The sequence below is a fragment of the Dendrobium catenatum genome, unplaced genomic scaffold (assembly GCF_001605985.2).
Source record: "Dendrobium catenatum unplaced genomic scaffold, ASM160598v2 fragScaff_scaffold_853, whole genome shotgun sequence".
NCBI classification, from domain to species: Eukaryota; Viridiplantae; Streptophyta; class Magnoliopsida; order Asparagales; family Orchidaceae; genus Dendrobium; species Dendrobium catenatum.
Genome location: NW_021319315.1, coordinates 2,103,601 through 2,125,965, shown reverse-complemented (window position 1 = coordinate 2,125,965; position 22,365 = coordinate 2,103,601). Strand labels below are relative to the sequence as shown.

General features: G+C 33.0%; 1 protein-coding gene across 7 annotated transcripts; it reads left to right on the top strand.

Moving 5' to 3' along the window:
- The first annotated feature begins 363 nt into the window (after positions 1-363).
- Positions 364-21,022, top strand: LOC110110388 (transcription factor TGA1). 7 transcript variants are annotated; one of them, XM_028696924.1, is made up of 11 exons: positions 364-602; positions 843-957; positions 1,060-1,114; positions 3,892-4,091; positions 4,171-4,235; positions 12,259-12,318; positions 12,415-12,492; positions 12,568-12,634; positions 17,261-17,532; positions 18,489-18,725; positions 20,409-21,022. In XM_028696924.1, exons 4-11 carry the CDS (start codon positions 3,941-3,943, stop codon positions 20,559-20,561), a joined length of 1,083 nt encoding a protein of 360 aa, XP_028552757.1. In that variant the 5' UTR covers positions 364-602; positions 843-957; positions 1,060-1,114; positions 3,892-3,940; the 3' UTR covers positions 20,562-21,022. The 7 variants fall into 7 exon arrangements, with proteins under 7 accessions (XP_028552757.1, XP_020697496.1, XP_020697497.1 ...); XM_020841837.2 differs by lacking the exon at positions 1,060-1,114; XM_020841838.2 differs by lacking the exon at positions 1,060-1,114 and having other exon boundaries at positions 843-1,002.
- The last annotated feature ends 1,343 nt before the right edge of the window (positions 21,023-22,365 follow it).

Genomic DNA, 22,365 nt, shown 5'->3' with positions numbered 1-22,365 from the left:
TTTATATATGTATTAGATTTACTTTTGCTTAAATATGATCATCAAATAGTTTTAAATGGCTGTTTGATTGAATGCATTCAGAGAATAAAATAAATGTTGGGGTATTTTATGAGGGCTTTTGAAATCATTTATATTTTTATTTTGAATGTACGTCTAAATTTTACTTATGATTTCAAATGCATTTATATTTTCATGTGTGATAAATTAATTAAAAAAATTATATTTATAATATATATCCAACTAAAAAATTCAAAAATATTTTTAACACATTTTTTTAAAGATCGCATTATTTATCTCGAATTCTATTTTAATAAAATAAAATAGCCTCTAAATAATTCCTGTTTGTGGGATATGAAGTCTAATCATTTAAGCGCTATTTATTAATTTGTTTCCTCTCGACTGCTGTCGTCTCCTCGGAGCAGCGGGAAAACAGCGGAGCGACGGGGGAGGAAGACTAACTCTAGTAGAGTGTGAGTTGAAGTTCAGCTTCAAATTGGGATTTTAGGGTTTTGGAACCCCCGGTTGGTGACCTGTAAATCTGACGTCGATTGTCTGGCCTCATGATGCAAAGGGCCCGCAGCGTCCGGCATGGCGAAACTGAGGTCTGAGTCATCAACCATCCACTGCGCATTTTAGATTAAAGATTCCAGTTCATCGAAATATATTCCCAGAGAAAGGGAAATGAAAAGATTAAAACATCTTATCAGTAAAAAAAATACAATTTTTCGCTAATCTAAAGGATTTTTTGCTTTACATTATGTTTTCCTTTTACGATTTTATTTTACTTTTCAAATAGAACTGTACGCACTTCTAGTCACAATTAGAAAACATTCGGCTTTCAGAGCACTTAATCCCAGAGGAAAGTGCTGGATAAAGATTGGGGGTACGAGAAGGGATGATCTTTTGTCAGGTGCTGGTCCTGGTCGGGTTGTTGAGGTTGTTCAAAAGATGATGGAGGTGCGTTTATTTACCACGGCGATGGATACGCTATTCAATTAAGATGTCCGTTGCTTCTACTCAATAGCTCTCTTTCATAATTTCAACTCGCAAGCTTTTCAGGAATAAAGTATTTTGAGAGAGGAGATGGCTTTCAGAACTTGTATTCCTTTTAGGGGCAAGTTGTCAGTTTTGAAGTGCTATATTGAAGCTTTTTTGCTTTTAATTGATGGAGAATCACATGATAAGAAAGGAGAATATTTGATTTCAATTAAGGTGTCATTTGGTAAACCTTTGAAGTTATTGAATGTGTTTATATTTATGCATATATCTAAATTCGGGGCATAACAACGTGGATTGTCACTCTTTTCTCTTCTGTAGGTGTTGAACAATAATTTGAGTGCCTGAGATTATTTATCCTGTGGTATTAGCAGAATACTACTTATGAACTCTTGATTATAGCTATTTTTTAGACCTTATTTTAAAATGAAGAGGATAACTAAGCTTCTATTTTGACAAGATATTTCCAAACATTAGATTTCTCTATGCCAATCTAGCCTAGATGGTTTTGCTACATAGTTTTTTTGTTTTTATTTGGCATTATGGGATTAGAAGACTCTCTAGTAATGTGCCAAATTGTTAATATTTTAGGAAGATTTGGTTTTACTCGATAGCTATAAGGGTTCATAATTAAGAACTTAATGGGTAAGGGCGTGGGTTTCAGTGCTGCTCTAAGTCATGTAAAATTTGTTCCTGTTGGTTAGGAATGGTTTTGAAGCTTATGGAGTTTCCTTGTTGTCAATCGATCGGTATTGGAGACCCCTTGCTTTAGTAGATTGAACTTTTGATTGAGTTTACTTGGATTGAGTTTACTTGGCGTCAAAGGGGGGAAGGGCCTACTTGCTTTGGGGTTTTGATGAAATAAAATACGGAATATTCTAATTCAGATAATATTGCAATTGTAACCTGAGAAATATATAGCGATGTTCATGTAGTCGAGGATCTTGGAGGATTAATCTGTGAATCATAGAAACTCTTTATTTTGAGTGACTTTTCTTTCATTCAATTAGTTTCGTTCTCACTATATGCCACTTCTGGCCATTTCAGCATTAACTGAACTTGAATTGAAAAGATTCATAGGTTGTGTGCGTGTGTTGGTGAATTGAGTGCCTTGAGTTGGAAAATTTGTGACATTTTTTTGGTTAAAGCTTTCATCCCAGTAATGAAGTCAATGCAAAGGCTTCCAACTTACCTTGTTTCAATTGTTCCATCCAACCCCACTACTTGAGTGGGGTAGGGAAGTGTTGACATACATAAAACATATACATTTTTTTAATTGCTCAGTATAAGGAACCCAAATTTGTTTGATATCTAGGAATGCCTTACTTTATTTTTTTTTGTGGCCGAGTGAAGATATGTTTGGGAGTGATAGGGCCTAAAATTTTAATATATGCTTCTTTGCCACTCCTACTAATATGACACATTTATAAATCATTTTGTTGTTCTAGTGTCCATATTTGTTGTACAATTAATAACTAATTATATTTTTGATGATCTTCACAATCATTTTTTTGAAGAATTTATATTTTAGTCATCTCATGTTTTTTTCATCATAATTGCATTATTCTTAAATCTTCATTTGGTTCATATATTTAGTAAATTAGTTAAGGCTATTCATCGAACTTGATTTTCACATACAACTTGTGGTTGACTTATTAATTGGCTGCACTTTGGCTTGTTCTTAAGCTAATAAGTGGAGTTGAATCGCTGGATTGGGTGAATAAGGCTTGTTTCGTAGGTGAAGTGAACATGAAAAATAGCAAGCTCAATCTTTTTCAGTAGATTAACAACTCAATGCCAACATGTATGTATGTATATATATACATAAAAGATAAAATTTAGTCAACTATACTTTGGAAGAAAAGGACTCATGACCTATAACGAAGACAATTATGACAACAATAACAGAAATGTTGGGGAGTCTGAAACTTATAGTAAGAGAGTGGTATTGTTCACTACGAGTATCTGGTTGGTGAGCCTTTAAATATCAGTGCTTATTTACTATGGGGGAAATTGATGTTCGATTCAATGAGATACGTCAACAATTTCTTACCATCATGAGGACTACCTACATAGAACTTCTTAGCTAACACTTGCTACTATGCTGCATCAACCTCGCCATTATTCTCTTTTTGACATAAATAAGAAAATCATCGTTGTAAAGGAAAGGAAACAAACTATTTAAATGTCACAACCGGTCTAAAATTGATTATTGGAGTGCGGGAGATTAGTATTGGTTATGCATCCGCCATGATCTTTATTTAAATTTCTCAAAAACCTATCCCATTATTATCAATTCAGGAAAATTTATAATGAGGTTATAGATAATGTTAGATCTATTAATAACATGTCATTCTCCACTGATGGACAAGAAGCTTGCTATCAATTAAACATAAACACTTTTTACAAAGCCGTCCTGTCTCATGTAATTTTCTAAAAGAGAATTTGACATTTCTTTGTAACTACTAGGATATTTCCTTAACATGCCTTCGCATTCATCCCAATACCAATAATTGGGATCAGCTATATTAATTGACATACCGATCCCATGTTGTTGAAAAAAGGCTTGTTGTTGTTGTTGGCCATATAAATTGACATTTTCTATTTGAGTGTTGCATAAGATTTCTAATTATGATTTCTCATATTCAATCTAGAACATAGAAGTCTCATGATGTTAAGGTAACCGTAATTTTAAATAGTATTTTTTTTTTCATCTTTGATTAAGTATATAATCATAAACAATTATACTTTTATTGATTAAAATATGAATATAACTTTAATGTCATATAGCTGGTATTTGTTTGTATGTATTTTTAGAATTGTTGTCTTTTATTTGTGATTTATGTTCTCTTCGTCCCAATTGTTCACAGTCATCTTCATTTTCTGTTTTTCCAGCCCCATCAGCATAAACTCCTCATCAACTGAGTTTGCTAGTTCTGCAAGGATGGAAATATATGAACCAAAAAACCATAGTGGCATGTGGGGAGACTCCTTTAAAGCCGATAGCAGTCAGAACACATGTCTATCCGCAATTGTAGAAGCTGATGGTAGAAACAAAAATAGGGTGAGATGTGAAGATTTTAAGTTCAGTAATTGTAAGAGTAATAATTTTTTTACCTCTTTTTTTGTTTTTCTGTTTGCCCCATTGAACATTTGAAAACTCTGAATAGTTAGATACTCCTCGAGATACTGTTGGTACCAGGGTGTTCAATCAGGAAGCAAACAAACCTTCAGACAAGGTAAGAAAAATTGGTTTTTTATAACTACTTATGCAGCTACACCAAAACTGTACTCAACTTAAACAAATACCTGTCTTCTAGATTTAATCTCTTACGTTTGTAAAAACAAGTTTCAATATTCTTTATGAAGTTATTTTAACTTTCTGATCAATTTTAGCTGTCACGACTTTAAGCTAGAATCAATTATACTGTTGTTGTTTTTCCTTTCAAAAGTGGAATATGTTACTCTTGTGATCTATAGTTGTTATTTGATGTATTATCTCTATTGCAATCATAGTAGCTTATCTTTATTTCTTAAAGTGTGAATAAGACTTGCGTTGCTAGAAATCATGTTTGATTAATAACATCTAGATGGCATCTATTAAATGATTATCAAGGCAGTGACTTCAATATATTTTGGTATTTATGAATGTTGAGAGCTATTGAGAGGAACATAAATTATTGTGTATACTATTGACTTGTAAGAGGTCTATAGATGAGAATAAGGGAGAAAATAGAGAATACAATAAGAAAATAAATAAGTGGAATTGTATCTTCAAATTTTGGAATATCTTTTACACAATCTCTTTCCATTATTAGGGGTCTGTTTAACTCCTACTGCCATATCTCCCTGCAAGCTGGACTATATAGATCTAGGAGCTCCAGCTTGTTACATAAACCAGAAAAGGATCGGTGTCCTAGTGCCTTGGTGAAATATTTACACTTATTTTCAAATGAAGACATGTGCCATGACAATTTTCTTGGAAAGTAGATCATCTCGTTTGAAATGACAATTCATTTAAATATATTTGGTGTGTTCATGAAAAATAGGATCGCTAGCAATATAAATAACGGCACAATTGACATATAAATCATAGGCTAAGTAATATAGTACTCAAACTCTCCTCAAAAGAGTTTTAAGCCCTCATAATTACTTATGCTGAGTGTGGCATAGCTTTATATTTTGCTTATGCGTTAGATTTGGTTGCAACCATTTACTTTTTCTTTTCTACGCGACCCATTTTCCTTGAATAAACATGCAATATCCAAAGGTTATTTTTTTTTTTTCAATCTAGCCAGCACAATTTGTGTTAGATACATCCTCAATGCTGAGATAATAAGATTTAATATATAACATTCTTTTTCATGATGACCTTTTTATATATCTAAGAATCTAAAGAACACCTTCCAATGCTTCTTTGGATTTTATATGTGTTAACTAACTGCTGTAATAATGAATGAGATGCAAGGTTTGATTATACTATAGTAAGATAAATGAGCTTACTATCTAACCTGCGATATTGATATGGATTATTGAGGGATACCTTATTATCACCATCAATTGTAGTTTGATCATTCATAGGCATCAATAGGTTTACTACCCAAAGATGACAGTTTCTTCAAGGAAGTCTTTTTAAAAAAAAAAAAGAAAAAGAAAGATGCATTATGTTTTTATTCCAAGTGAACTCAATCCTAAGGAAGTACTTATGTCATTCTATATGGTGGCAAAGCTTTTTTGCAAATAGTATTTCACCTTAGATGCCGTGATGGAGTAAGATGTCTACAACATAAACAAGAAGTTTGATGGATCTAGGAGTATGCTTGATGAAGATATAGTGATCAATAGTGTTGTTATGAATACTATTCTCAGTTAGGACGTTACATAGTTTGTCTAACTAGGCTTGTAGACTTTATTTAAGGCCATAGATAACCTTCATGTGAGAAGACATATATATTGTCTACCCAAGCAACATGCATGAGATGTTGGTACATATAAATATTGATGGTGGAGGGTAGTCTTTTGTTGAGGTTAATGGCTAATAAAGACTATGTATCTTCAGTTTAATGTTTACAAAAATATTTTGGAGTTTATGGTCAAATGGTGAGGGGTTTAAAGAGGTAAATTAGTAAAAAAATATCATGACTGGTTCAGTTTGGGCTGATTTGGAAGACCACTTTAGGGTGTGGGTTTTATGTAGGATAAATGTATACAAATAATGTTAGATGATTAGCTTAGGGCATGAACTTATAATCCAGAGTTTTTGATGGGGCAGAGTTTAGTGGAGTTTGAGGGGATGTTGAGATGTAGGGAATAAGATTAGGTCGTGGTGTTCCCTACTTTGACCAAAATTATATGGAAGAGTTTGGAATGATTTTAAGCTTTGGCCGCTGGTTTATTAGTCTTGGAGGATGCTTGTGAATTGGAGGAAGAGGTGTGAAAACTTTAAAACTGGCATTTGAAGAGTAATTAATAATTTAAAAGTAATAAAGATAACTATTTTTCATCACCAATTAAATCTAGCAAGCATCAAACAAATGAAGAACATTTCTTCACCAAAATATTTCATTCTAAAGTTGAAAATTAAAATATATATTAGCCCATTTTATAGGCATTATAAGATTATTGGGCCTCTTTTTTTGGAGGAAAAAATGGAGGGAATAATGAAAAAAAGAGAGGAGGTTAGTGGCCATTATTGAGAAGTTTTGACCACCAATTTTCAATACTTCATCCTTGCCAAAATAAAAGATAAAAATAATAAAAAAATTACATTTAAAATATTATAAATTATGAATTGTTTATTGGGCTCTTGTAATTGGGTATTTTATTTGATTTTTTCTTGGGTTTTAGTCTTAACGCTTTTAATTTGGCTTTTAACTTGATTATCTTGAATCATATGATGTTCTGCATTAGATATCTTGCATGTCATCATAATGGAATACAACACTACCATCCATTTTTAGTGTAGTCCAACCTTGATTGATGATCATACAAAAAGAATCATGATGTAGGTTTGGCGCGTGATATGGAAGAATATATCAAAATAGTTTATCTCATGAGTTTGGGTGTACTTTTTTTTGTAACCAATCAAACCTTGTAGCGATTAATCATTCATAGTGTAAAATTTTACAATGAACACCCACTGATCAACAATGGATTTGATATTAGTAGGGGTGACAACTATATTCCATGCATGGCAACTAAGTAGACATGGCTTGTTTCCATAAAGTATGATGCTATACATTTTATGAATGTATACAAATGATAGTGACAGAGTGAAAATTCAAAAAAAGTGGATAATTGATCAAATGACATATGAGTGAATACGTTAAGTGGTATGTGGCTTTTTATCTCTCAAAACAACAATAATTTATAGGTTAAATGTCTCAATAGTTGGCTGATGCTCAGTTGAATATGATAATGTATTGGGAGGTACGATTATGGGTGGAGGATGAGTAATATGAGAATATATCTTTAAAGGTGTAGAGGTAGGAAATGAGTTTTTGGGGGAAGAGGAATAGGTGGCTTGGAGAGTCCAAGAGCTAAATAAATAAAAAAGGGGTAGTTTTATGAAATGTTACATTGATGGAAGTATACAAGCATCTAGTAACTAGATTATACCTTCGATAATTGGCCAAGGGGTATGCATAAAAAAGCATAGGGAGAGAGTTTGTCTCAGGAGTGGAATGCACAAATAAAGTAGGTAGAAACAAAGACCCGTGGAGTAAGGTGAAAGGAGCTTGATTGTGATAAAGAATGAAGATGATTGATGTATGTTCTTATATTGGAGTGATAAAGAATGAAGATGATTGATGTATGTTCTTATAATGGAGAAGGGATTCCATTGATGAGAAAACTTTGCTTAAGGTAGCATCCCCAAAATTTATGTGGAACATTCATGTGGAATATCAATGTTCTGGAAACATCAAGATGATGCCAATTTTTGCATTTAAAATCACCATTATGTTCAGCGGTATAAGGATAATTAGTCTTGAGTTTGCAGGAATTCTAAAGGGGAAAATGACTAAATGACTTTCCAACTATTCATTAAGGACGAAAATGATCTTAGAGTTTGTAAAAGTCTCAATTTGATCCCAAGAGTCTTTAAATATTGACCAAACTTGTCCCACCATCCAAATTGGAGGTTAAAATTATTAGAAAATATATTGGGTTGATGGAGATGATGAAGCATGCATAACTCTTTGAGTATTTCAATATTTATTTATTTTTTATTATTATTATGCTTACCTTAGTAGAAACAGACAAGCGAGCGCAAAATAAGATGGGAGCAGGCAAAGCTTTCCTCGAGTAGAAGGATGTTACGAAAGCATGTCTATTGCGTGATGTCAGAGAAGGGAGTGGGACAAGCAACAACTAAGCTTCCTTTCTTGGGTACTACACGTAGGAGACCATTGCGCAAATTCCCTGAATAGTGATGAAATTTCCTTGAGCAATAATGACAAAGATCGAATAAAGATTCCTCAAGTAGCGACGAAAAGGAGCTGACAAAGTTTCCCCCAAGGAGCGATGAATTAGAGTTGATGATATTTTATTGTAATGATAAAATAAGCAAAACAATAATTTTTCTTTTTAAAATATATTTTGAATAATTCTTATATATGTAACAAATTACCTTAACTATCATCTCATGTTGCTCTTTTTTAATTTTAACTATATTTATTATATTTACAAAATAAATTAAACAACTGAAGTACATATTTTATTCTCTCTAAAAAAAGTTGATTTCTATAAAGTCAATATCCAAATTTAAAATTTTATAATTCTCCAAAAAAAAAAAAAAAAAACTCAAATCTATTTTATTACAATGGAATTGAAATAGCAGAAATGCTAATCAAATTTATTTATTACAAAAAGTAAACCCCCTTGGAACTTGCACAATCTTAATTCATTTGGGTTGTACATGAAGTTAGCTATTACACACGAGGAAATAAGTTGGGTTGAAAATTAGATTTACTAAAAAATTCAAGAAGGAAATATATATTTCAAAATAACCTCCATTTTAATACCATTAACTCCAATTTATGTTAAGTTGAATGGAAGGGTTATTCTTGTTCATGTTTAAAAAGTTTAGGAACTAAATTTGGGCTTTTGCATAGTTTATGATAATTTTTACCATTCATAAATAGTATGGGGCTATTTTGGCTATTTTCTCAAATTGAATGTATAACCAACATATAATGTTTTTTTTTTAATTATGAAAAAAGATTTATATTGAAAATGGAGGAAAAAGATTCATGTAGCCGACCCCATGTAGTGGGATGAAGGCATGTTGATGTTGTTGTTGTTGAACTTTTTATGAAAAAAAAACTTTATTTCTTGATAGAAAGTTTGGAGTATGTGAAGAACCTCAAAGTAACATTTAAGTGAACATATATAACTTTTTGCGAATAATTAATGAGTAGTACACAATAATGGAAGCCTAAATGAATTCCAACTAGGCTATAATCCTAAATGTTTGAGTGAATTAACTTAAAATGATGAGAATGACTAGTGGTAAAGGAGGGGAAGGAAACCCAATAGCATTTATGTAGGCTCACAGAATGATAATCAAATTTTAGTATAATTAAGAAAGTAAAAACAAGTTCTCAAATTTTGTAAAGTGGATGACGCAAACAACATTGCCAATAACATAAAGAATTGTGAAAGAAAGAGTGAAATGAATATCATTCATTTGGTTGTAGACCCCACTAGCTTTAATATCTCTAACAATATTCATCGAGCTAAGATTTAGAAAGATACGATGATTGATTTTATTCATGAAATTCTTGCTGTTCATAAGAGTCATCTTCGCTTTGCCTATAACACGTTATTTCGTTTCAAGCTTTTAAATCATCTATTCTCTTGGGAATATTCTTTGGCAATTATCGAGTATTTTCTCTCATGTCTCTCCCAGTGGTACCTAAGGTTAATAAAAAAATTGGCTCTTAGGAACTTTCTCTTATGTCTTTTCCATGGATGCCTAACAACTCAAGGTCATCTTCAATTATTTTTGCCTGGAATATTAATTACCATTTGATTGACCGATTGAACTGGTCTTACCAATCAACCCCTGACCCCAGCAAGGGGAGCCGGTCTTGCTGGCCAGTGCAAGAGTCCTATGGGCCTCACTAATGTGAGCGACAGGCAATGAAATAGGGGGGCTCCAAAGGGATTAATTCTACCTTTAATTACTTACCAGAGAAAATCAAAATTGAGAGGGAATTATGAAGATTTATGTAAGGAAAGAGTGCTGATTTAGATTTAAATTTAGGAGAGAATTAAGAAGGTTAATTTAGAGAAAGAGTGCTGATTTGAATTTAGGTGTGCGAGGGAATCATGAAGGTTTTATTGAGGATTAATTAGGTTGTTTTTTTTTTCATTATGTGATTTGGTGTTTTCGAGTAATTTTCTTTGAAGTTGTTCCTAGCGGTGCCTAGGGTTTATGAAGAGTCAATCTACCTCTCGAATAGTATATTAACTTGTATTTTAATTTGTTGTGCCGATATCAATAAATAGCCCATAATCTCATTCTTTCTCACTGATTTTTGTTCCGTTTTCTCTTTGTTATTGTTTTTTTTTTGTGTTGTGTGGAGATCGGATTCCTATCACCATTTTCATCAACCTTAGAGCATTATCACGATTTTCCCTATACATTTCATTACGACGTATCAAAAGTTTGACACCTTTTGGTATAGCACGTCTATTTATTGCATTTGGTAGCAACCTGTAGCTTGTCATGACTCCATGGAACTATGTTTTGCCCACTCATTAATTTGCCATGGAAAATGCTAGGCACAAGTATATTCCTTATTTTCCCTAGTTATATACACTTGACAAATTCTCACCGATTCAACATTAATTTTAATATTTTGCTACATTTTTTTGTCTAACATGGCCTCAAAAACTTATCCTCTTGTCATTCACTTAGTTCCTCTTGACCTCAACTTCAAACTCATGGTTTCTTTCAACACTGCATTTTGGAGTTGATTAGTTCCTCTCGAACATCCACCCAATATGGAATTTCCCTTGGAAGCACAACAAAACTCCTTTTTTAGGGCATTCTTCACATTTGTGCATTAGTTTTATCTTGCTTAAAGTTGAATACACTGAGATTCCAAGAGCCCCCCTTGCTCTATTTGTAGTTATAACAAAGAGATATAAAATTAGTTTTATGATATCTTAAAGTCATTAATATGATCCTCAAAGTCTTTATATTAATATAAGATCTCTAAAATATTTTCATTATCCACAAAAATGGATTAGCCAACGATTTAGATTTAAAAATGATATACATTCATAGCTTGGAAAGATCTTATCAATAGAAAATTTGGCTCCATAAAATAGTTTGGATTTATGAATGGATGTATTTACCTATGGTTAGATGGAGATGGATCATGGATGAACTTGCATGCATGCATGTATTGGGGTTATTTATATGGCCATGAGAAGTGTTCCTTACCTATTCTGTTGTTAATAAAGACAGAAGTTTTTATATAATAGCATTCATATAGTTATCACATATGTATTTTAAGTGGAATTAATACCGACGGCAAGCTATATAGCTGGCCTCATTGTGTGATAACGCTTATGGTGATAGTTATATGTGTATTAGAGTCAAAGATGCATTTAGTAAGTGAAGCTTCAAAGAAATGACTGTATAAGTCAGTGAAAACAAATCTTCATTGTGTCTATAGTGTGAAAAACCACTTTAAAGACCTGGAAAGCACCAAAATTGACAGTAACAGGATCAGCTTACAAAATTTATGCCTTATTAAATATCTTTATCCATTACATTGTGCATCAGCATATGCTTTGTGATTGAAGATAATGATTATGGGTTTATATCTTATGCTAGTTAGTCTATTCCAAATAGCATTGAGCGGTGAATCTGTAATTCAATTAGGTTTTCCCAGGAAAAAAAAAACAATGAATAAATACTGGAACTTATTTGGCGTGATTTAGGATTAAGATTTGAATATTATTTATTGCTGACGCTTTTTTCTATGCTGAGCATTTAATCCTAGAAATGGTCGTTTATATGTATTTTACTACTGCATGACTCAATTTTCAGTCATGAAAGAATGTTCTATTACACAAGTAAACTTTGCTTTAATGTGTTTCACAATAAATGTCAGTAGAAAGATGAAAGAAAATTCTAAGTTGGAATGTTTAATCTTAGTACATGAATCCCCATAATTGCATCATATTATCTTGATGTTTATTGCAACAAAGTTATGGTTGTTGAGTACATTGCATTGTATTCAGGTTTTAAGACGCCTTGCACAAAATCGAGAGGCAGCTCGGAAAAGTCGCCTTCGAAAAAAGGTGCTTCAAAGGCACTTAAATTAGAATCATGACTGTAAATTGTTAGGGCATTAATCGCCACTAGAAAAATAATAAAATTTATTGTTATACTTGTAGGCTTATGTTCAACAACTAGAAAGCAGTCGCATAAAACTTGCTCAAGTTGAACAGGAGCTTGAGACAACTAAACAACAGGTCTGGGAACAACTTTCATGAATGATTTATCTTCTGATATTATCCACTTACTACAAGGTTTTATGGATTTGGTAGGGTATGTATGTTGGTGGGCATACGGGAGATTCTACTCTTGCTGGTTTCTCTGGGACAATTAATCCAGGTATATTTACGAGTCATTGAATCCCTTATCATCCTATGTAAGGTTAAATAATAATTTGGAATCCTCAATGGTTGTGAAAATGTTGCTTTGTTTAGATTGTGGGTTGTACTTCTCTATCTTTGTATTCACTCTATAAGTAATACTTCTTATTTTGAATGGTTAATGGAACACTTTCTATTTTACTACTTTAGTGTTGTTTTGCTTGCTTTATCAATTGGTACATTATGGTCCTCTTCCTGGAAATTTTTATCCACATCATCTCCATCATTTTCATCATAGTTCTAATCATTGTGATGTAGAACGGGTAGGAGGTTTTCAGTCCTAAGGGTCTTGAAGAGCAGGTAGTGAGGTCTAAACAGCAGCTTTGACAGCAGGGACAACATTATTGTCTTGTAGAAACTTCAGGACAGCAGGTAGAATCTGTCCGGGATGCAAAGGACAGCAACCTATATTGCTCAGAAAAGCTTTAGGCGGCACATAGAAACTCCGGGACAGCCATTCGTGGTCTTCCAAAGTGCTGGACAGCAAGATATTCTTTATGGAATAAGTGGACAGCAAGCAGAATTCCAGGATTGGGAGGTAGAAGACTTCACGTTGGATGGAGGACGGGAGGATGGTTTAGGGAGGAATTTGTGGAGGGAAAATTTTGAGTGAATGAGGGAATTAATTAGGATCATTAATTGGCTCTTAATTAGGGAAAGGAAAGAGGAAGAGGGGGCCGGCCTAGGAGAGAGGGAGGGAGAGGGGTTTGATTTCAAATAAGTGGGACCCAATTACCTAAGTGAATTAATCCTTAAATCTGAAATTAAATTTCAGATTTAAAGCTGCGATTAATTCCTTAATTAAAGGGAGGAAATTGAGGGGCATTTAACTCAATTTTGAATTTGAAATTCAAATAGCATGCAATCAACTCCCTTAATGAAGCATTAAAGGAGTGGGGACCACCAAGGGGCCGGCGGCATGGTGAGGGGGAAGGGGGTTTGGGGAGAGTGTAAAATGTTTCCTAATCCACTCAAGCTAATTAATGACGAAAAATTTCAAATCCGTTTCAATTCAAATTTGAAAATTGAAACCTCATTGGAACTTTCCTAATTTGTCACCGGGCAAATTTGGAAACTTTCAACTCATCAAATTTTAAAAGTTCAAATTTGAAAATATGTGAGGTGGCGGGAAAGGAGCCGGCGATTAACGGAGAGGAGGGGTGGTGGATGAAGGGGAGGCCGGCGGCTAGAGGGAGGGCTGGCGGGATGATTGAGAATTTTCTGGTGAGGTGGCCGGTGGTTATGGGGAAAATTTGTGGAGCTTGGTATGGAGATTTGGCCGAGGGATTGAGAGGGGAGGAGGAAAAAAATGACTACTAGGAGTAATAAGAAGGAACAAAACAAAAACAAAAGAAAAAAAAATAAAAACCGCGAGCCTTGGACTCTTCTGAAGACTGACGGATGATGCTTTGCCCTTCTCCAAGGGACTTTAAATCACGAGCCCAGACCCATCCTGCGGTTGGTGAAAACTCCGATTCCTTCCCATAGGAATCTCACTATCGTCCTCTTCACAAGAACACAAGGGTTGAACACAAATTTTTAATATCAATAATCCATCCCATTACAATAGCTTAAGGCCCTATATATAGGCCACAACATAAGAAAACTTAAAATACAAAATTGCCCCTTAGGCCACAACACTCACATAAACCAACCTAGGGGTAAAATAGGAAATACATCAAATAAGAACTAAAATTCAGAAAAATAACTCATAATTGACGATTTAAATTATAGCCGTCGATTTACGACGCCTCCTGTGATAGATGCGCCAAATCTTCGTACCGATGTCGGATGTCCGCATCACATTGTTGTCATGAAGATCCAGCCATCATCTCTAATATCTTTATTATTATCTCATGATGTCATTATTTTTATTTTCTTCCCTATTATCATGGTCATTGTTGTTGTCCTTATCTTGATCATCATTGTTGTCAACTAGATATATATTGAATGAAATTTATATCTTTTGTTTGGAGTAGAGCTTTCGAAGGTGTGCAACTTGTTTATCATGGTAGATTCCTAACCTAAATATGTCATTGAGGTATGAACAATTTTATTTGGTAATGAGAAAAGGTCAAAAATGGCGCCCACTATTTGTGAGTGGTCATTTTTGTCCCATACTATATAAAAGCTTCGAATTAATCCCCATACTAAAAAAAAAGCCAAAATAGCCCTGCTTTAAAAAATAACATGGTTAAAGTTGATGGATGGTATTCAAAATGAGGGTTATTTAGGAATATTCATCTTCTTCTTGAAATTTTTACAAAATCAAATTTCTTACTTATCATATATTTTTATGTATTTTCGTGAACAAGTTGCCTTAATTATACATCAATGAGTCTTTTTCAATATTGATTTTGTTTATTATATTATGAAAGCACATTTTATTCTTTCTAAAAATTAATTTAATTAAATCAATTTAAAATTTAAAACTTTCATATGCAGTTGCTGCTATGATCTTAATCATCTTAGGTCATCTCACATATTGATATTAGCTACTCATACGGATTAAGATAATCAATTACTTATTGGGTGCGTGAGTGTGAGCTGCAGAATGGATGTGTGAGGGCGAGTACTAATTGGTTACATGCGTTGTGCAAGCTTTGAGGTTGCTTGTGATGATTGTTGCACACAAGTTATGGGTCACGAAATTTGGCGTGCTCCGAGATGATAGCATTGGATGCAAGATGGTTTTCCTCTAGGTGAAGTGCTGATGCAAAAATCATTGGACTAGAGTTAGTGGGTAGCATGTGGCATAAAGCTGACGATGGGGATTTAGGACAATAGCTTTGTAAAGAAGTTTTGATACCAAAAATTATGGAGGGGGACAGAGAAACTCTGAACGCATAAGTTGCAGTGCTCCGCGTGCATAACTTGATCCTTGGAGTACTCGATTGGCCTCACAAAATAATTTTATTCATCAAACAAGCAATACTTATCCAATTACACATCATGTATTCTTATTTACAAAAAAGGGGGTTACAAGGATATAGATAGAATAATTAAATATAAATTTAATCCTATCTGAAGTAAGCAAAATTCAGATTTAAACATATCTTATCTAACATAATATAAAGAGAAAAACACCTAAATAATCCGCCAACTATTAACAAGTGTCTAATTTAATCCTAGAGTTTTGCACTGTCCCAATTTAGTCATTTGACTATTGAAAATTGATACCATTTGACCTCATGACCAAATATAACAGTTAAAGTTAACATCAAAGTTAAATATGTGAGTATTTTAGGTAGTGCAAGTATATTGTGAGATTACATTGCTTATTTTGCTTTATTTTGTCATTTAATAAATTATAATAATTATAAAAAAATAAAAATTAACCTACTAAATATTAAGATTAATTATTAAAAGAATATTGGCTGTTAAGCAAAATCTGAATGTAAGATCTTACTACACTGCAAAATTGGCTTGCGCCCTCATCTTCATCGGAGATGGTGTTTTGCCGCCTACATGTAGAAAGCCTGCTCACAACCCCTTCAAGGCACTGATTTACCGCTCACGCACAGTTGCAAACTGTAACCGTTTGTATGTTTCTTGTTGAAGATCATCTCATTGCTCTTCAATTTTTGGTGCATGCTGCTTCAATGATTCACCGCTCTTAGTTAGAACTCTGCAATCCTTTGATGTTCGTTCTCACACTCAACGAGATGAGCTGCGAAATTATAAAAAATACAAATTTTAAATATTTTTATTAAAATGTCCCTCACATTATGAAAAGCGGGAGATTTGTAGAATATTCTGTTAAATTTGATGGTTTTTTTAGATCTATTTTGAATAGTTGAGGGGACTAAATTGGGATAGTGTAAAACTTTTGGACTAGATTGAGTAATTACTAATAATTAGGGGGACTATTTTGTATTTTTTCTCAGAATATAAAAAAACTAATAAAAATAATTCAAATTAAAAAAATCAAAACAAATTCAGCCATAAATATAAATTGGCCTATAAAGCTTTTGAGAAGAGGTCCGATTCAAATCTTTTATGATTGGTTTGACTTTTCATGATTGGTCTATGACTACCTGGGCTTTTATAGATTTGGTCTCTTTAAAGCCTCTTTAAAGGCTTGTACCGTATTATTAGGAGACCCTAACCCTAAACCTTTTACATCAAGCATACACTGTATCCCCCCTTTTTTGTTCAAAAACTGGATCACCATATATTTATTTTACTAATGTTCTGTATGCTGTGGTTATCATTTCCCACCAGGGCTTCTGTGTAATATAAGATATCCCGAGAAATACAATGGGATTTCTGTTTTCTTGTTACAAGTAAACGTAGGATGGATGCATATTTGCATGGACATGTTTACTGGCGCATAAGCTCTCAATTTGATATATAGGAATTGTAGGTACAACTACTGTGAGTTAATATTTAAAGAAATAAGTAGTTTTTAAAATGCCCTAATAACACTAGTACATTATTTGGGGAAGAAACTGGCTTGTCTTGAAGAAGCTTAGCGCTTCTTTTTACAAAACTAGATGCTGTCTTCAAATTTTACGTGTTTTGGATTTATTAATAGAAAGTAAAGGTATTCTTCTAATTTTATTTCCTGTTTTCCTGTTTGAAGGAGTGACTGCTTTTGAGATGGAATATGGACATTGGGTTGAAGAACAAAATAGGCAGATATGTGAGCTTAGGGCTGCTCTACAAACACATGTATCTGAAATAGAACTTCAGATGCTTGTAGACACTGGAATGAACCATTATTTTGATCTCTTTCGCATAAAAGCAATTGCAGCAAAATCTGATGTCTTCTATCTCATGTCTGGCTTGTGGAGGACAGCATCAGAGCGTTTTTTTCTGTGGATTGGAGGATTTCGTCCTTCAGAACTTTTAAAGGTGATCTATTATACTGCTAGACAATGCTTACTCTAAGATTTCGTTTGGGACGGCTTTCTTGCTTTAATTTTTTAACTAAAAAATTGCTTTAAGTAGCATTAAGAAAGCTGTTCCAAACAACGCCTAAACTGTATATACAATGCCTCTGGTTAAGGTTTCATTTGGTACGGCTTTTTACTGCTTCTTAAAGCAGCTTTCAAGTACAAAAATTTTAACTTTTGTAAAAACTGTTTTAGGAAGCAGTATGAAAGCCATCCCAAACGAAGCCTAAGTTTGCAGATCTTTTGCTTATGAAATCATACGCGAGGTCTTTTTTATGTTCTTAAATATTTACTGTTTTATCTTCGTACTTAATCAGTAAGTTCACCGCATCGTCAGTTTTTAATCGCTTTCTGGTTTTTAGCTTCTCCTACCTCCGTTCTTATTGTATTTTCTATTAATTTTTCTTAAGAAGCATCCTGTTAATAAGTGTTGATCTGAAAATAGTTAGGGTAAGTGTAATTTCTATCTTGAAAAATGTCTCTGCAGCTCCTCAGTGTTAGTTCTCATTCGTTATTTTGGTTGATCTTATGAAGTAAATGGTGGCTGGGGCTAGGATATAAGTAAAAATACCAAGACAGAAAATGGTAAAAAGAAAAAGAGTATGATTTTATACATAGCTGACACCTTCATCTTTTACCTTTTACGTTTGTTACATGTGTATAGAGAAGGTGGAGAAGAGATTTTTTGTTTTTTTGTTTGTGAGTGGGGTTATAGATTACTAGAACATAAAAGAGTATATGTAATCTAAGATTTCATTATTTCTGACGGTGGTGTCAATTTCCTTATAATGCTTTCTATTCATTTTCCGGCATTATTTCCATTGCCTATGGTTTAGGAAATGAAATTTGTATAGTAAATATTTTTAATAAATAATGAATTAACTTTTTTTCTCTCAATGCTGTATTTATATGTAGGTTCTTACTCCTCAGCTTGAACCTTTAACGGAGCAGCAAGTTGTTGCTGTATGTAACCTGCAACAATCATCTCAGCAAGCTGAAGATGCTCTTTCACAAGGATTGGATAAACTTCAACAAACGCTTTCTGAGGTTCTGACAACAGAACCCTTGGGCTCATCAGGTGTGGAGAATTATATGGGGCGTATGGCAAATGCGATGGGTCAGTTGGAAGCCCTAGCAGGCTTTGTGAACCAGGTTTAAATTCCCGTTTTTGTGGATGATCTTTGCTGTTGTTTCTCTATTGCATTGCCTTTATTTGAAAATGCAATGGTTAGTATTTAGGTTTTCCCACCTAGTTTTGAATTTGATGATGTTAATGAAATCTAGGTCTTCAGCATTGGCATTCCAGCTTTCCAAGAAATTATGAAAATATTTGAGGGGAACTTAAATTTGAAGTTATACAAAAAAGGGAATTTTTTATGGCAGCCTAGGGAAAAAAATTAATGTTGGAGAGACTTTAAAGAAAATGAAGTGTGAAAAGACAATGAGATTTGATGATATTCCAATAGAGGTGTGGAATTGCTTAGGAGATCATGAAATTTGGCTTACCAAACTTTTTAATATTATTTTGAAGACTAAAAAGATGTCAAAATAGCGGAGGAGTGTGTTTGTTCTTATTTTTAATAAAGATGATGCACATGAGTGTGTGAATTATATATGAATTAAGTTGATGTGTCATACATCAAAATTATGGGAGAGAGTAATTGAGCATATGTTACAAAATGATACTAAGGTTTCTCAAAGATCAATTTTGTATTAATGTCGGGTACTACTATGGAAGCTTATACATTTATTGACGGATTTGATAGACAAGTATAGTGAGAGTAAGGAGGATCTACATATGACATTTACTATTTAGAGAAAGTATATGATAAAGCTCTAAGAGAAGTGTTCTAGAGAGTTCTAGAAAAGAAAAAGTTAAGAATATTTATATTCAAGTCATTAAGGATATGTATGCAAGACCTGTTACTTGTGTTCAAGCACAAGGTGGTTTGACTAATTATTTTCTTATTTCAATTGGATTACATCAACGATCAAACTTTAAGCCCATATCTTTTTGCTCAATCATGGACGTTCTTACCATACATTTGCAAAAGGAAGTACCCTAGTGTAAGCTTTTTGCTGATGATATTCTTCTTGTTGATAAGACTAGAGATGGAGTTAAAAGAAAGCTTGAATTATGGAGGTCAACCTTAGAATGTAAAGATTTTTGTTTGAGTAGATCTGAAATAGAATACATTGAGTATAATTTTAATAGTAATAGATCTTGTGGTGGAGTTATGACATTGGGTAATCAAGTCATTAAGAAATGTGCACATTTTAGATATTTTGGGTCAATTGTTTAAAGCAATGGTGAAATAGGCGGGAATATTATTATTAGAATTCAAATTAGAAGCCACCTGACAGAGCTCCCTTCCCCTACCTTCATATCCTTTATTTTCTTTCTTTTTATAGGTTGTCTCCTCAAATTTGGCATGTGTAAGTGCACAGTTGTGCTCTAATAGTGAATATGACACACCAAGATGGGGGAGGGGGGTTGTGAATTGGCGATTTAAAAAAATTCTTCAAAATTTTAATAAAAACCAAAACTTAATTTTATGCGAAGGGTTTAAATAAACAAAATAACACAACTCAAGCAAGTACGAATTATAATGCTACCTTGATAAAATCAAAATTATAATTCTCTGGGCCAATAAAAGGCATTTAGTATTTCCAAAATACATGATCACTTGTAGCAAAGCAGATAATTGACTGCATTAAAAGAACACCCAAGTAATCTAGAGAATTAAAATGCTAAATCCAGTGGGTCTTTTTCTTCTGTTCTGCTGACAAATCTAGAATGCCACTAACCCCTTGTGTACTGCTACCACACAACAGGCTGATCATCTGCGACAACAGACAATGCAGCAAATGTACAAGATTTTGACAATTCGACAGGCGGCTCGTGGATTGCTTGCGTTGGGCGATTATTTCCAACGGCTCCGTGCATTGAGCTCGCTGTGGGAAGCTCGGCCTCGCGAGCCAGCTTAGTAATGAACAAAATAATACTACAAAGGTGGCAATTACATACACCTTCAAATGGGAAAGAAAGAAAAAAGTAAATATTGTAAAATAGAAATTCAATTCTTCCCATGCAAAGCAAAGTATCAGGCATGCTTGAACTGCTGCAGATTGCTGTGCAGTGTATGATATGATTCTGGAGGTGGAGTTGTTGAAGGTAATATTAGGTTAGGAACCTGTAAACAAGAAGGCGAGTCAATTGTTATGATGTTGTAAATTAGTGTTAAGTGTCGTTAGTTTATTTAGATGATATTTGCAGATTGTTTCAGTTGTTTTGATGCTACTTGTGCTTTGATGTATAGCTGGAAGTCTCTGTTTCAATAAGCGATTAGCTGTAACTGGAGAACAGAACTACAAACATTCAGAGTGAATTGCTGTGATGGAATAAGTAAATGAAGACTCTATTTACTACAGTATTTGCAGGTTGGTCATATCCATGTTTTCAAATAATCTATAATAGGCAAGTCTCCCCCTCCCCCTCAAGTTTTACACTAGGTTACCACTGTACCACTGGCTGGTTTTATTTTACCCGAACTTTCTAGTCGTAGGCTTCATTTGGGATGGCTTTTTTATTGCTTTTTAAAGTAGCTTTCTAGTTAAAAAAATAATTTTTTTTTCTAGAAAATTTCTTTAAGAAGCAGTAAGAAAGCCGTCCCAAATGAAACTGTAGTCTCGAGCTTGGTTTGGGATAGCTTTCTTATTGCTATTTAAATCAAAATTTTAGTATAAAAATTTTTATTATACTAAAAAGTTATTTTAAAAACAGTAAGAAAACTATCTAGAACGAATCCTCAAATGCATGTATATACAAATAGAAATTATTATTATCGTATGGGAAAAATTCAATCTCTGTCAAAATTTTCTTTATTAATTTCACATTCATTAATGTCCTCCACCTTGTTCATTTTATACCAACTTTGGATCTATTAGATTATTATTGTCATTTTATTATTGTAATTATTCTATAATATATGAATATTCTTTGTAATATTGTATACCAATCAAACCGTCACTAAGAAAATTTAACCAACAGATGTATCTCTTCATTCACTTGCAAAAAGCAGCATTAGAGGCAGTCTTTCATTAGAGATGGTAATATTTACACTAATGCCTATTCTATTATCTCAAAACAGGTTAAATTTTAAAATAGTCTCTTCATTATGAATTATATATGATCATTTTAATCCAATAATATAGTATTGTCTTTATTTGGGATGACTTTATTACTGCTTTTTTAAAATTAAATTTTTTATGCTAAAAAAAAAAATTAAGAAGGAAAGCCATCCCAAACGAAATCTTAGTTCATTGATTATACAAAATTAATTCAAAAGAATCCCTTTGAGACAACAACTTCATTTGAGACGATTTTTTTGATGTTTTCTAAAACAGCTTTTTAATATAAAATTTATAGTTTAAAAAAATTTTGTACTAAAATTTTGATTTAGCAAATAATAATAAAGTTATCCCAAATGAAATCTAAAGTTTCGTTTGGGACAATTTTCTTATTATTTTATAAAATAATTTTCTAGTATAAAAATTTATAGATCAAGAAAATTTTGATTAGAAAATAGTTAAAAAAATAATAAAAAATTAACTCAAATAAAATTTAAATTGAGATCAATTTTATATTATAATTATAATATATGAGATTATTTTAAAATAATTTTATATAGTTCAGAAAATAAATCGAGCAACCTGATATGTGGGTTTTAATTGACTCAGCTCTAAAAAATGTATCAAATTATAGGGGTGTCAATTTGGGTTAACGGGTCGG

Coding starts and splice junctions, on each gene's coding strand:
- LOC110110388 (XM_020841835.2), top strand. Junction 12,493..12,567: donor TTGAGACAACTAAACAACAG/GTCTGGGAACAA, acceptor TGGATTTGGTAG/GGTATGTATGTTGGTGGGCA. Junction 12,635..17,260: donor CTCTGGGACAATTAATCCAG/GTATATTTACGA, acceptor TCCTGTTTGAAG/GAGTGACTGCTTTTGAGATG.